Source organism: Protopterus annectens, chromosome 11.part0 (genome assembly GCF_019279795.1).
Source record: "Protopterus annectens isolate FY-2018-M chromosome 11.part0, PAN1.0, whole genome shotgun sequence".
Lineage (NCBI taxonomy): Eukaryota > Metazoa > Chordata > Ceratodontiformes > Protopteridae > Protopterus > Protopterus annectens.
Genome location: NC_056745.1, coordinates 990,452,619 through 990,468,618, shown reverse-complemented (window position 1 = coordinate 990,468,618; position 16,000 = coordinate 990,452,619). Strand labels below are relative to the sequence as shown.

Sequence of the window (16,000 nt, the reverse complement as noted above, 5' to 3'; positions counted from 1 at the left end):
GCTTAGGAGAAGTGTCTTCGGCAGTTTTGGACCTCAACGGCCTGTCTCTGTCTTTTTCTTTGCGTTTTTTAGGTATTCCAGTAGTCGGATTGCTAACCGTCGTCATTTCTGGATAATTAAACCATGATCCAAAATATTTAGAAGCAAAAATGTACCGACAACGGATAGTGCGCTGATTAAATAAAGCACAGACCCGACAACAAGGTAAGTCGTGGTCAGGGCCTAGGCAAGGACTACAGTACAAATGGAAATCCTTATGAGGTATTTGCTTCTCACAAATAATACAATTATTACCTTTTAATGACATCGGTAAGGAGCAAGAAAAAGTTTCCCCAACGGGGTACTTAGCTTTTTAGTTGAAGACTTCAGTTCTTAAACTCGAAAACGAAAACTTCAGGAGTCGGCCGACCGGCACTTGCGAACTGCTTCTGCTTTGGGCACCGCGTGGCAAGAAAGACTGTTGTGATGGTGTCGGCTGCATGTTTTATACCCCTGATGACCTGACGTCATTGAAGAAGGAACAGCAACCGACTCAGGACCCAAGACTTTGTTAATCAGGCCGACTGAGGGCAACCTGCCAGCAGATTACCCAAATGTAATGACTGCAACAGTGAAACATGAAGAACATCCAGGACTGTAAAAGTGAATACACTCGAAGATTTACATTTATGGTAAATGTACATAACTGTACTATGTTCTTCATGTTTCACTGCTGCAGTCATTACATATGGGTAGATTCCCAAAGCTATGGTTGGGAGGAGGAATTTAGATAGCATTAGGGCCAGCTATAAGGCCCTGCAAGACTGCAGTGGCAAAGCCAGCTCTGGATTTAGATAAAAATTGGCAAATGATAATGCTTGGTGAAAGTATGTACAGAACTCCAGGTAGCAGCTTCTAGGATGTCCCTGGTAGGGACGCCTCTGAGAAAGGCTGCAGAGGTAGATGCAGCCCTGGTGGAGTGAGGTCTGATCCCCTGGGGGATAGGTTTTCCATGGTGCTTATAGCAGAAATGAATGCAATGGCTTATCCATTTAGAAATTGTTTGCTTTGAAATAGCCTTCCCCTCTGCCCCTGCAGCAAATGCCACCAGCAGTTGTTCAGATTTCCTTTGAGGTTTAGTCCTGTCCAAGTAGAATCTAAGTTGTCTGTGCACATCTAAGAAATGCAGTATCCATTCCCCTTTATTCTGTGGATTGGGAAAGAAGGGTGGCAAATGAATGGACTGATTAAGAGCCACATTGGATACCACCTTGGGCATGGATGGATTGGTTCTGAGGGACACCATGTCCGCATGAAAGATGATGAAAGGCTCCACTGCCATAAGGGCCTGTAATTCAGATAACCTTCTAGTTGAAGTGATTGCTAGAAACAAAGCTGTTTTCCAAGAAAGAAATTTTAAGTCTGCAGTAGCAGCTGGCTCGAAAGGAGGTACAGTGAGTTTCTCCAAGACAACGTTAAGGTCCCAGGCTGGGGTTGGAGCTCTCCTGGGTGGTCTCAAATTTTTGGCCGTTCTGAGGAACTGCTTGAGCAGTGGATGAGAGAAGAGGGGAGGTTCTGTGTTATAATGAGATGAAATGGCTGAGGCATGGATTTTAATGGAGGAAAAAGACAGATCCCTGTGAAGCATCTCAGTTAGGTATTGTCAAAACTGAGGTAAATTGGGTGCTGCTGTGCTCATCCCTTGAGATTGGTTCCAGGCACAGAATCGTTTCCATTTTTCAGCATACAATTTTCTAGTATTAGGCCTCCTTGCCTCTAAAATGATATCCATCACAGAATTGCTGAGGGATGGTAAAGGAGAGATTAAGTAATTATACAGGCTGCAAGGTTCAGTGTTAGAAGCGGAGGGTGCAGAATCTGGTTCTCCTGCTGAGACACAGCAGGGAAGGAGTCTGAGGCAGGTGCCATGGAGATAGCCGTGACACAATGCGCAGGAGGGGGTACCAGTGTTGGCGCGGCCAGTCTGGAGCAATCAAAATCATCCTTGGTTTGTCCTGTTTGATTTTTAGTAGTACTTTGGAGAGCACAGGCAGAGGGGGAAAGGCATAGACTGATAGGTTTTTCCAGCTGAAGGACAGAGCATCCACTTTCCAGGCTTGTTTGTGGGGAGTCCTTGTGCAAAATTTGTCCAACTGGTAGTTCTCGGGAGAGGTAAACAGGTCTATATCTGGGCTCCCCCATTTGCTTGTCAACATGTTGAAAATCCTTGGTTCCAGTTTCCACTTGTGTGGGTCCATGAGGTTTCTGCTTAGTCCGACGTCTGCCAGTGTATTTAATTTTCTTGGCAGGAATTGAGCTTGTAGCTGCACTCGGTAGCTCAAGGCTGTGTTCCACAATGCCATGGCTAGTCTGAAGAGGGGGTAAGTATGTGTACCCCCCTGCTTGTTTATATACCACATAACAGTGGTGTTGTCCGTCTTTACCATTAGTTGTCCTGGAAGAATGTGGTCCTTGAAGGCTGTCAGAGCATTCTGTACAGCTAACATTTCTTTTTGATTGATATGCAGGTGCATTTGACTTGGGTTCCATTTGCCCTAAATGCACTTCCCTGCCAGGTGAGCCCCCCCCCCCCCATGCATAGCCTGATGCGTCTGTTGTTAGGGTTTGGGCGGCAGGGGGTGGTGTGAAAGGTAGTCCTTCTTTTGGTGGCAGGCCTCTGCCCACCAAAGGAATTCTAGGCGTAGGCAAGGTATGATAGGAATCATTGTTTCTAGGTCTTGAGAATGTTGACACCATAGGCTTTTTAGATACCACTGTAGTATCCTCATATGCAGTCTTGTATATGGAATTAGAAGAACGCAGGAGGCCATGAACCCCAAGGCTTGCAGTATTTGTCTTGCAGATAGCAGGGTTTTTGTGGCCACTTGTTTGAATTAGATTGTCAAATGAATTTGTTTCTCTGGCGTGAGGTAAGTCATCTGGGAAGTTGTATTCAAGCTTGCTCCCAGGAATATAATTTGTTGACAGGGTACCAGGTGTGATTTCCTTTTGTTTATGGTGTACCCAGGACACTTTAGAACCCTTTGTACAAAGGCCAGATGATTCAAAAGTATGTCCTGGCTTTCTGCCTGAATTAGACAATCATCCAGGTATGGGTATATTTGAATATTTCTTTGCCTACAAAATGCAATAACTGGAGCTAGGCACTTTGTGAATATCCTGGGCACAGTAGATAAGCCAAAGGGCAGTGCAGAGAACTGATAATGCATATAGCCTGCTTTGAAGCGTAGGTATCTTCTGCAAGATTCCCTGATTGGGATGTGCAGGTATGCTTCTTTTAAATCTAGTGTTGCCAACCAGGCATCTTTGCCTAGTACAGGAAGTAATTGGTGAAGAGTCAGCATCTTGAATTTTGGAATCTTCAAAAAGATATTTAGAGTAGACAGGTCCAGGATAGGATGCCATGAATTGTCTTTTCTGGGTACTAGGAAAAGTCTTGAGTAGAAACCTTGTCCCTTTTCCTCTTCTGGTACCAGCTGAATAGCCCCGATGCTTAAGAGAGAAAGTACTTGTTTTTGGGCCTCTGCCCACTGATTTGGGGGTAGGTCCAGCCACCCGCTTGGTGTTGGCAACGTGTGGAAGTGAAATCTGTATCCCTGGGACACTATATTTAAAACCCATTTGCCCTGGGTAATGAGTTCCCAATTCTTTGCATGAAGAGCAATCTTTCCCTCCAAAGGGGCGGTCAGTTGACAAGTGCTTGGAAATTTTAAAAGGAAGTCATTGAGACAGGGAGTCTTATTATTCCCAGATTTGTAAGTGGAGGCCCCCCACTGCTTAGTTCTGTGTGTCCCCTGGGACTGAAACCTGGGATTTTTGCTGTGTCTGGGTTTGGCTTGAGAAGACCTAGAAGGGGCTGGAAAGGACCAAGTCTTAGAGGGCCAGTGCCTACTAAATCAAGGAGGCTGAACTTGTGAAAAATCTTTTAACAGTTTGCACAAATTTAGTTTTATCTTCCATCTTTTTAAGAACTTCCTCAGCCTTGTTGCCAAACAGGTGGTCCTGATTTAAAGGAGCATCCAACAATTTAGCTTTAACATGATCAGGCAATGATTGCTCCTTAAGCCAAGCATGCCTTTTGAGCACAGACCCAGTAACAGCAGCCCTGCAAGAGACCTCTAAAGAATCAAAACCACATTGCAAAGCATGTTTTCCAACTTGTTCAGCAGAATGCATTAAATCCTGTAATTTTTTATTTTCCACACAGTCAGGAATCAACATCATTTTCTGTTTAAGCAGTCCAATAACATGTTGCTGATACTTTAACATATCAAACTGGCAGTTTAAAGCCCTAATGGCCAAGGTTGCAGAAGTGTAAGCCTTCTTACCCCATCTATCCAGCGCCCTGGAGTCTCTACCAGAAGGGGTAGGATTTTTAGCAGTAGAAGCCTTAATGCCCTTGGGCCCCTGTGAATTAGTCTCTGGATCTGCAATAGGATTTTTAAAAAGGAACTTGTGGGACTCAGGGACCCTGTAGTATCTGTCACGTTTTCTGGGAGCAGGAGGCAGGGAATCAGGGGTCAAACTATATTCAGAAAAAGCATCAACAATGTCTAGTACAGGAGGAATAGCTAAAGGCCTATGCTGAGGTAGGAGAAGGAAATCCCTAAGCCTCTTTTTTGAATCAGAAAAATCCTGGCTTGCCCAGTGGAAATGCTCCCTTAGCGTATGTAAGGTTTCCCCAAAAGAAAAATCCTCAGGACGGGAAGCAGAGGGAATGGAGTCCTTTGCATCAGAATCTTCATAAGTAGATAAGGGCAAATCCAGATAATCAGAAGAATCAGAAATAACAGAATCCTGATCAGAAGATTCATAATCAACTTCAGTCCTAGGCCTCTTGGGGGGGGGGGGGGTTAGCTACCCCTGATTAGACTTATTAGATCTTCAGCCATTTTGATCATTTGTTTTTTAGGCATAGAGGCCTGAGCATGTGGCCTGGGCATCGTCTTTTTAGGCATGGATGGAGATTTAGGCCTAAGTAAAGAAGGAGGCATTGGTTTACTATGCAAGTCCACAGGCCTGAATACACCCTCAGAAGCCGGTGCCTGCACAGCGGCTCCGGACCCATCCAAGGTAGAGACATCCGTGGGTTCCATAGTTGAAGCATCTCGCGGCATACCGAACTTCGAATGGGTCTCAGTAGAGGTCGGCGAATCAAAAGTAGCAAGTATCAGGGGCTGCGAAAGCGCCTCACTGTGTTCTGGCGAACTGGCGACTGGCTTAGGAGAAGCGTCGTTGGCAGTTTTGGACCTCGGAGGCCTGTCTCTGTCTTTATCTTTGCATTTTTTTCAGAATCCCGGTAGTCGGATGGCTAACCGATGACATTTCTGGATAATTAAACCGAGAATTGAAATATTTAGTGGCGAAAATATACTGACGACAGACAGTGCGCTGATTAAATAAAGCATAAAACCGACAGCAAGGTACGTTGTGGTCAGGGCCTAGGCAGGGAATACAGTACGAATGAAAATCTTTATGAGGTATTTGCTTTCCACAAGTAATGCAATTATTAACTTTTACTGACATCAGTAAGGAGCAAGAAAATGTTTCCCCAATGGGGTACTTAGCTTTAGTTGAAGACTTCGGTTCTGAAACTCGAAAATGAAAATTTCAGTCGGCTGACCGGCACTTGCGAACTGCTTCGGGCACTGCACAGCAAGAAAGACTGATGTAATGGTGTCGGCTGCATGTTTTATACCCCTGACAACCTGACGTCATGGAAGAAGGGACAGCAACCGACGCAGGACTCAAGACTTTGTTAATCAAGCCCACTGAGGGCTACCTGCAAGCAGATAACCCAAGTGTAATGACTGCAGCAGTGAAACACGAAGAACATCTCCTTTGGACAGAAAGGATTTATCCATGGGGGCAGAAATAAATTTATTAGGCCTCCGAGGGACAGGCTCCATGGACTCCGGCGACTCCCACGTCCTACGAGAGACCAACTGCATAAGCTCATCGTAGGGTGGAGACAGCCACGAGGTGGAAGGTTGAGACCCGAAAGCCTTCAGAAGAACTGACGCATCCTCAGTAGGGCTTTTGGACCGCCAATCACCCCTCTGCCTAAGGATCTCAAGTATCTCCGCAAAGGAGATGTCCTCAGAGGGGGATCGAGGGGACCATTCTGACTCCTCCAAGTTGGTGTCAGATGTCAGGGACTCCTGTGGGGAGTCCAAGTGCCTCCACTTGCACAGTCTCTTTCTGGGTACTTCCTCAGTGGGGACTTCTGGGGAAGTCTCAGAAGAGCAGGGAGCACCCAGTGGGGCTACCTGAGGCTCTGGCTCTCTACCCTTGGGGTGACCGATGGTAGCAGAAGCGGACACAAGCACATTAAGGGAAGAAGAGGCCAAACCTGGTGATGAGGAAGTCTTTGGAGACAACACACGCCTCATGCCTTTGAAAACATCACAGCTCCGATGAGAAGGAGTCTACGGATCCAAAGGGACAGCGGTCCCCTCCCGTACCGATGCAGTGGGCTCTGAGCCCGAGGTAGGAGCTGAGCTCAACCGAACCGAACCGAAGCCCAGAGAGGAAGAGTCGGCACCGACAAGTCAGTGCGACTATCCTCCCTGGATCCGACAGGGGAGCGTCGACTCCTAGAGTCCCCAGTCGGCACCGAGGACGTCCGAGCAAATGGAGCCGATTATACTGGCACAGCCGTCGGTTCCAAGGGTTCTACAATCATCAAGTCGACCTCCTCCAGCTCTGAAGGACCCATACGGCTCAGAGGAGGAGTAGTCAATTCCATAAGTGTGGTCTTCGGTTCCAACAACAATTTAGCTAGGCCTGGTGCCGTTAATAGCTTCTGTACCAGTTGATCCATATCAGAATCTGAAAGGCTAACAGATGACCTGGAAGAAAACATCAATGGTGATGACTGGAGAAGTGGAGAAGAGGGAGTCTCAGCGACTGGTTCCAAGCCAGAGTCCCAGCTCCGAAGCCTGTGGCGCCGAAGTCACAGTATATTCCACTTTTTAAAATTTTTTTGTCTTGGACTCCGAGGAAGATTTTGAAGATTTTGATGATTTGCTGGCCTCATCCTGGTGAGACAAAGCTTCTAAAAGGGGTGCCTTAAGGATACCTTGATCTATGAGTTTCCTCTTCCTCTCAGCAAGCACCCTAGCAGAAAAGGAGTGGCAAATACTGCAGGACTCCTGAAAGTGTACCTCACCCAGACAATAAATGCACTGAACATGCGCATCTGTCACAGACATTTTTTGTCCGCAGTCTGGACATTTTTTAAAGCCAGACTTCGGATGTTTCTCCTTATCTTCAGACATAATATATTAATTAGAAAAATAACAACTATGAATAACTATCAACAACTTTGACAAGCAAATGCCCAAAAGGGGCCACTCTAAATATAATACAATATAGAATATATACTCCTAACTAGTCTAAACTACAACAGGCCAATGGCCAAGAAGCAAAAAGTCACAAATAACGTAGCAAAGCTAGGGAAAGGGGAACACTTCTAAACAGTCTATCTATATCCAAGAATATATATATATATATATATATATATATATATATATATATATATATATATATGTATATGTATATATATATATATATATATATATATATATATATATGAAGTCTCGAGCAACACTGGAAACCAAGAGATCAGTGGCATGGCAAACTAGATCTGAGGTAATTCCAGCAATGCATCAAGGGATAAGGGGCTTGGTCTCGAGCTACTGGTAATCTTTGAGCTTTGCTAAACAGCCGTGTCGGAGCCGAGGATCGACTCCGAACCAGTGAAGAAAGAACGGTGAGATTGAACAACTTCACATCTTCCCTTTCCACGGTGTACGGAGATCTCCATTAAAAGATTCTAAGTTTCAAGACTTCGATCATATGGTGTCGACCATATCAGATTCGAAGTTTTGAAACTTCAATCTTCTGATATAGACCCCACACAGTCCTACCACTTATAGTCTGCAATGTGACCAAAAGTATATCCTTCTCCTCCAAGTTTAGTTATATTTTCTATTGTTTTAACACAGTCCAATATATAAGGGGTTACACTTTATCTCATCTTACTTGCTCATTTTATAGAATGTGCAACCTAGCATATTTTGCTTATCAGCAGCTTGGACTGTGGACTAAACAAACATTTCCTTTGGGGTGGTGTTTTTTACTGAATCCATGTTCTGCCAATTGTGCACACAACAACTGAAAGTATCATTCATTGAGCCTGATTGGTGAAGATGATTACATCCCACTCACAGTTCACTGTGCATCACCTTCCTATTACAGTCACAATATCAAGAAGCTGTTATTCTATTAATGTCATTGGTTCAAGCAAATTTCACTGTAAGACTCTAAAACACCACTCAATGTAATACTGCCACCTTTTTTTTACTAACTTAGCCCTTATTATCTTATTTCTATCTATATTTTATCTATCATTTTCACCACTGAATCATGAACCTTCCATACTCAAAGCCCATTTTACAATAACTACTCCATCAAACATCATGGAAACCACAGTTTGCTGAGTGACTTACTAAGCCTACCCATGTACCAGTTTAAATGCTTGTTAATTTAACTCCGCTCCTAAATCTGTCATGTATGATCCTACTTCTCTTATTATGCAGATACAGACTACCACTCCAACTAACACTTATTTCCCTACCAGAAGATACCCACCATCCAATGATGCCAAATCTCAGAGCACTGTATTAATTATTCAACTTTTGTCAACACTATAATTAGCCATGCCATGGGTATATATTACCAAAATGATCAATAAAATAAAAATACCCACTTACGTTTATGTTTACTTTACATCTGTAGTACCAGCACAGCTCATTTAAGAACAAATACAATAGCAACTTTGTAAACAGCTGTAAATTCAGAGGAAGAAATGGCTGCCTCACTTACCAGTGATACCAGTCATCGCAATCATCACAACCAATCATTGGACTACCATCATCGGGCTTCTCACAGCCAGGACAGATCCAAATCCGATTTCCCAGATCATCCTCAATCTAGGAATAAAAGCAACTCAATGTTATTTTTTTAAAATGAGACAAAAACATTGAACATAAAATAAAATACAACATATACAGAAAACTTAAATGCTCCCCGGTCTTTGCTTCTGCTAAACTCCAAGGATTATACTTGAATTTCTGGTTAAAATTTTAGCATGCAGTAATTTTTACTGGCTTCTCATTTGTTAAGTTGACTGACCAAACAGACTCATTTCAGCCTTAACCTATGCCAAACCTAGAAAATGATGCAAGGTATACAGAAAATCATGGAATATCAAATGAGTGCAAGCTATGTACAAAGACCCAATAACACAGGTATGAATCGTGTCATTGAGGAACTTAAGAGTACTAACAGAAAATGTAGAGTAGAGTAATAGCTTAAGTTTGCTACAGGTATCGAAGGAAACTACAAATCGTTCTTCAGTTATGCCATTAAACTTATGAATAATGTCCAGCAATGCACAGAGTTAATCTACAATAATAATATCACATAGCCTGATCACAGGGATACAGTCAATATTTTAGCAGTCAAATTTACAGCTAAATTTACCTCACTTACCCATGCTGCCACCAGTATCCCTGAAAATATAGCTTTTCCTAAATTCACTTTTGAACAAGTCGAAGAATGCCTGTCAAGGACTGAAAATACTACTTCCATGAGACCAAACAAAATAGCAGTCTGCAGTCTCATCAGTGTGAAGTATGCACTACCAAAGCCTTTACTTAAATTGCTCAGTGTCAGCCTAATCACAGGGCCTGAGCCTGATGCCTGGAAAACACCCACTATGACATCCCTACAGACAAGTGGCCCCTCTACAGGCCCATGCACATCATCTACCTTACATGCAAAGCCATAGAATGCATTGTAGCAGAAATCATTTCTACAGACATAACTTAACTTAGCTAGACCCCAATCAGCTCGGTCTTGTGAAGGGCATGTCCTGCCTTCTGAATCTAGTAAGCTTCCTTGAGAAGGTTAGAGTGGCTGTGGAAAATGTTCACTCAGTATACACTGCTTCTCTTGACGTGGTCAGGGTTTTTGAAACTATTCCTCATGATTGTATTAAAAATTAAACAAACTTACTGCAAAATCAATGTGTTATCTGCTGGATTGCAAGTTGTCTAGTCAACAAACTCAGGTCATGAACGTTGCTAGCACCCTCTCTGAACATAAACCTGTAACTAGTGGGGTACCACGGGGCCAGTGTAGGGCCCTCTCCTGTTAGACATTTATTTTTCAGACCCCTCCCCCCCAGTCCAATATCCCAGAAGTGTAGTCGAACAAGGACAATGATGACTGCAAACTGGGCAATGTTATCTGTTCAACAGCTCTAATAAGGGCTGGAACATGCATGTACCTGGTGTAATGAAAAGGGTCTGCAGTTTAATGCAAAGAAGTGCAGTGCAGTGGCATTAAGCAAAAAAAGCTGTTTGCACCTCATATGTTAAGAATGGTTCTCCTCTTCATACAGATTTTGTCATAAGAGACCTGGGCACTTATGTGGACAACTCTCTCTCATTCGATCATCAAGTTTCACCATAATCAGGAACTCCTTCTATGTGGCTCAGTTAATCTCCATGAGAATATCTTCATGATCCAGAGAAGTCATACCATCGCAGTATTCTTCTCTTATCAGACCCATCACTAAACTCAATGTCCTCTCTGATATGTATAACTGCAAGCACGCCTCTCAACTGGAAAGGCCCCAGAGATACCCAAAAAAGAAAATTAAAGACCTTAAATTCTTTAACTATCCTGATAGTTTAGCATGACTCTCCATATACTCAGTAGCCTCCATGCTGCTTTGAGGTGACCTTTGTCTCAGTTTTCAAGACATATAAGACCCAATCCTATCTGACCTCAGAAGTTTTTGCAAAATCAGTGGCTCTACAAACAGCCACACTAAGGACTTAAATTTGTACCAACAAATAAACAAGCCTAACTGGAAAGAGAGGTTCCTACCTCAACATACTCCCAGCCTATGGAATAAGTTACCACTACAGGTCAAGCAAAGTACAACTTTTAACTCTCTTTAAAAGTGATCTTGATGACTGGATGGGTGGATACAAATTTAAACCAGGGTTATCATGTACAGCCCTGGTCAGTTTGAGAGGTCAGCACTATTCCATGACTGAAAAGAGAAACATGAACTTTTAAGTGTGTTTGCTTAAAGGCATTTATGGCTGGGCAACATAGGTACCTTGTTATCACTTGTCTAGTATGGTTTCTATGTTCCTATTATGGTAGAAGCTAATCTTCCTTTCTAGCTATTTGCCAATATTTGTTGTAAAGACACTGAACGCCTATTAGCCATCTTTCCTTTACAATGACCATCTAATGAAATACTTTTACACAGTTTCATGTTTTGTTTACCATATCATTTGAATCCATAATATTAGTATGAATAAATGCTGCAAGTACCATTAATATTTTAATTGTTATACCTGCTATAGCCTGGGTCATGGCTGAAAATGGTCACTGTACTAGTCCACCTACCTGGTTAACTATTAAGTACATAAATAAATAAAAAATGTTCAAGACAATTACCAATACTACATGTTCATTGCTATCCGAGGCACAGGTGCTCAATTAGTAGAAAATACAATGGCAGCCAAGCAGCTACATGTAGTGGCATAAAGTGAATTCCAGACCCACAGACAGGTATCTACTGATAAAGAGAAAACTAACAATATGACACTCTGCCATCCACTGAACAACAGCACAGAAATATACAAATTTTCTTTTTTGAGCACTTTTTTGCTCCCCTTTAATCCTCTGGCCTCTACTACATTGCCCATTTCTACTGTCAGGTCTGCCAACTCCTCTTTATGCTCCTGAACCTTCTCCAGACATGTGCAGTGTACTGACCCGCATCTGCAGCAGCTTATCCAAGTCAACCACCCTTTCATTCTTTGAAACGTGCCCTCCCCCAAAGCTATGTCCCCAGCCTTCTTTAAAGGATCATCGTAAGAGGCACCCTTATGCCCACACTTCCTTCCTGAGATGGGCACACCCATCCTTTATGACAGGAAGCCCAAGTCATTAATCAAACCCAGGTTGCCTGGTCTGTACTAAGGGTAAAAATATAAAAGCTTAAGTATTATTGCTTTAGTTTTGTAAACAAAGGCGGCATAATGGCATTGGGGTGCTTACTGGTAGCAGGGGTGATAGTATTCAACAAGCTTAAGTTGTTTCATCCAAAGTTTTATTTGTACTGTTGATTGTTTAGCTGTAACTTAGAAAAATGTCATGAAAGAAAGCAATATTTGAAAATCACATAAACAGGATACACAGTAAGCAGATGTAAATATTGCCATCTTTAAGTACAATGACAGAGTCTAGCAGCAGATTAAACATCTGAGGGCAAGAAGCCAAAATACATCACAAATTTTTAGAATTCTAGAAAATAACTGCATGCTGGAGAAAAGTAGACATCAAAGTGCTCAATAAGGAAAATTACAATATGCTGGGAGAAATGTGGCAGAAATGGGGGACTAGAGACAGAGAGACTCTGTGTATGTGAAAAAATTGTTTGTGGGTTAGGATTAAGCAAACTTAACAGGCAGTCGCAAGCAAAGAATTACACAGAAATAAACAAAAGTACCAGAAGGGAGGAAACAATGCATTTAAAAGGAAATATCACCGAAAAACCTGAAGACGAAGGGGGGGGGGGGGGGGTGAAAGCAGAATGAGAAAAATAAGAAAAGGAATTTAAAGATCATAAAAAATCAGGGCAATCCTTGAGAAGGAATCAGAACAAGATATCAAAGAGGAGGAGGAAGGACCTCTTTAGGTACACAGCTGAATGAAGGAAAGTGAAAACAGAGATTCAGATATAGCGAAAGAATGTCGAAGTACAACTAGGATTTTGTAAAAGGACAGCTGTAAGTTGCATTTACTATAACAGTAGATATCTGTAATTCTTTACTGCTGCATTAAGGATGATAGAGAAAAGAAGGGACAACCCATATCAAAGTAGGCTATCTCTAGGTGGTTGTCCTCTGCTACTGCTTTCTGTTATACTCACCATGGTAAATCAGTTTAGGGGCAGTATCAGGGCACATTCTAAAGGCAGCATTGTAGTCCTCTGCACAAAACTTTCACAGAGCATTACAAGCTGGATTTCTTTTCTAGGTCCACAACTGGCTTTGCTAGGACTATTCGCCAGAGGCTCCTTGATCCTTATCCTTCCTCCTCCTCCTCCCAGGATGGACAGACTTTGGTAATGAAGCCATACAACCAAAAGGCTACTGCAGCAGTGAGAATGCTGAACATTGGGAGGGTGGCCTAATGGTTAAGGTGTTTGCCTTACAAACACAAGGTGCAGGGTTGGAGTCTCACAAGGGATAATTAGCTAGGCTTAAAATAGCTTGCAAGGGCAGTTAGTCTAGTACTAATCTAATCTATATTACAGTTGTGTAAACTGCATTTACCAGTACTGTACATGTCTGAATTCCTCACTGCTGCATTAGCTGCAACCACCCACCACCCCCTTTCTGTTGTATGTAGTTAGACATTGGGATATAAAGTTTGGATCACTGTTAACATCTTTAATGGTTTAGGATAACTATGCTCTCTCTCTCTCTCTTTTCAGGCAAAAAACATAATTAAGATTCCTTCACTCTGACTGCTGATTTCCCTCCAATGGTCTAATAAATCAGCAGTAAGAATGAAGGTGTGGGAGGGAGCTAAAGCTTTGTGAAGCTGTACAGTTGTTGTATTCTAGGCAAGATTCAACCCATACAGCCAAAAGGCTACTGCATAAGAGTGGACTGTTTTCCCTAAAGAATGAGCACCATACTTTCATATATGAAAAAAGTATGATCTACTAATTTCTCCCCATCTGTGGAATTTGTATCCCAATCAGCTTCCTCAGTGCACACCAGGCTGGGAATGAGTGCAGTATTATGATACTTTCTTAGGAAACTGTACACACACACACACACACACACACACACACACACACACACACACACACACACACACACACACACACAAGAACAGTGGATATAAAAAGTGTACACACCCCTGTTGTTAAATGCCAGGTTTTTATGACATAAAAAAATTAGACCACAATAAATCATTTCAAACCTTTTCTCACCTTTAATGTGACCTATAACCTGTACAATTCAATTAAAAAATAAACAAATCTGTTAGGAGAAAAATATAAAATATAAAAAAGTACAATAAGATGGTTGCATAAGTGTGCACACCCTTAAACTAGTACTTTGTTGAAGCACCTTTTGATTTAATTGCAGCATTCAGTCTTCTTGGGTAGGGGTCTATCAGCATGGCACATCTTGACTTGGCAATATTTGCCCACTCTTCCTTGCAAAAGCACTCCAAATCTGTCAGATTGCTAGGGCACCTCTTGTGCATAGCCTTCTTCAGGTCACACTAGAGATTTACTATTGGATTTAGGTTTGGGCTCTGGCTGGGCCATTCCAAAACTTTAATTTTCTTCTGCTGAAGCCATTCTTTTGTTGATTTGGATGTATGCTTGGCATCATTGTCATGTTGAAAGGTGAAATTCCTCTTCATCTTCATCTTTCTAGCAGACGCCTGAAGGTTTTGGGACAAAAGTCACTTGTATTTGGAACTGTTCATAATTCCCTCCACCTTGACTAAAGCCCCAGTTTCAAGTGAAGAAAAGCAACCACAAAACATGATACTGCCACCACCATTCTTCACTGTGAGGATGGTATTCTTTTGGTGATGCAAAGTGTTGTTTTTGCGCCAAAAGTACCTTTTGGAATTTTGGCCAAAAAGTTCAACCTTGGTCTCATCAGACCATAACACATTTTCCCACATGCTTTTGGGAGACTTAATGTATTGTTTTGCAAATTTTAGCCAGGCCTGGATGTTTTTCTGTGTAAGAAAAGGCTTCCGTCTTGCAACCCTACCCCATAGTCTAGACATATGGAGAATACGGGAGATTGTTGTCACATGTAGTACACAACCAGTACTTGCCAGAAATTCCTGCAGCTCCTTCAGTGCTGCTGTAGGTCTCTTGGCAGCCTCGCTGACCAGTTTTCGTCTTGTATTTTCATCCATTTTGGAGGGATGTCAGTTCTTTGCATTGTCACTGCTATCCCACATTTTCTCCACTTTTTGATGACTGTCTTCACTATGTTCTATGGTATATCCAATGCTGTGGAATTTGTTTTGTACCCTTATCCTGACTGATACCTTTCAACAATGAAATCCCTTTGATGCTTTGTAAGCTTTCTGCGAACCGTGGCTTTTGCTGTAGCAGGCAACTGAGTAAATGTCAGGAAAATCCTACTAGGACAGCTGAACTTTATTTGGGGAATCAGAATCTCTTTAACTGATGGCAGGTGTGTACCCAAGAAGACTGAATGCTATAATTAAATCAAAAGGTGCTTCAACAAAGTATTAGTTTAAGGGTGTGTACACTTATGCAACCAGCTTACTGTGTTGCTTACTTCTGCTGCCCTCTAACCCCTCAGATCAAGTTTGCATAAGGAAAGAAGACAGACCAAAACAACTACCACCAACACAGGACCACCAAGATCCAGCTAATCTCTCAAGAAGAGGGCTGGAGGGTGGGACCGCAATGAATGGTGACTACAGAGAACACAGATGCCAAGTTATGGTAAGTAAGTAACTATAAATCTAATGTTACCTTACTCACCATTCCTCACATTAGTAGAATGCAAACCTGCTGCTCCCACCCAAGCGGAAGTAAAATGGTTGAAATTGTTAAAATCAGTTCTTTTATTTATAAAGTAAAACGTAATCCTGCTCCTGCTGTCTGGATAAGCGCTTTCGGTTGTTGAACCTTTATCAAATCCTAAAGAAAAAAGCAGCTTTCTTTCATTTAAAAAGAGCTTCCTGCAACTCAATAATTCAATCAACCAATAAGGTTTTGGTGTATGGACACACCTCTCATTCAGAGTGCATGTTCTATTTACTTAGTGTGAGCTAAAAGCTTGAAGTTTTTAAAGTGAAATAACACAAGATTGATGCATGTGCATTA

At 42.3% G+C, this 16,000-nt stretch overlaps 1 protein-coding gene across 1 annotated transcript in view; it reads right to left on the bottom strand.

The window, feature by feature from the left end:
- TAF3 (TATA-box binding protein associated factor 3) overlaps window positions 1-16,000 on the bottom strand; it is a 1,072,471-nt gene that overhangs the window by 28,558 nt on the left and 1,027,913 nt on the right. Inside the window, exon 7 of the mRNA XM_044088365.1 lies at window positions 8,890-8,996. Coding sequence (XP_043944300.1) covers window positions 8,890-8,996 — 107 coding nt within the window. The remainder of the gene's footprint in view (window positions 1-8,889; window positions 8,997-16,000) is intronic.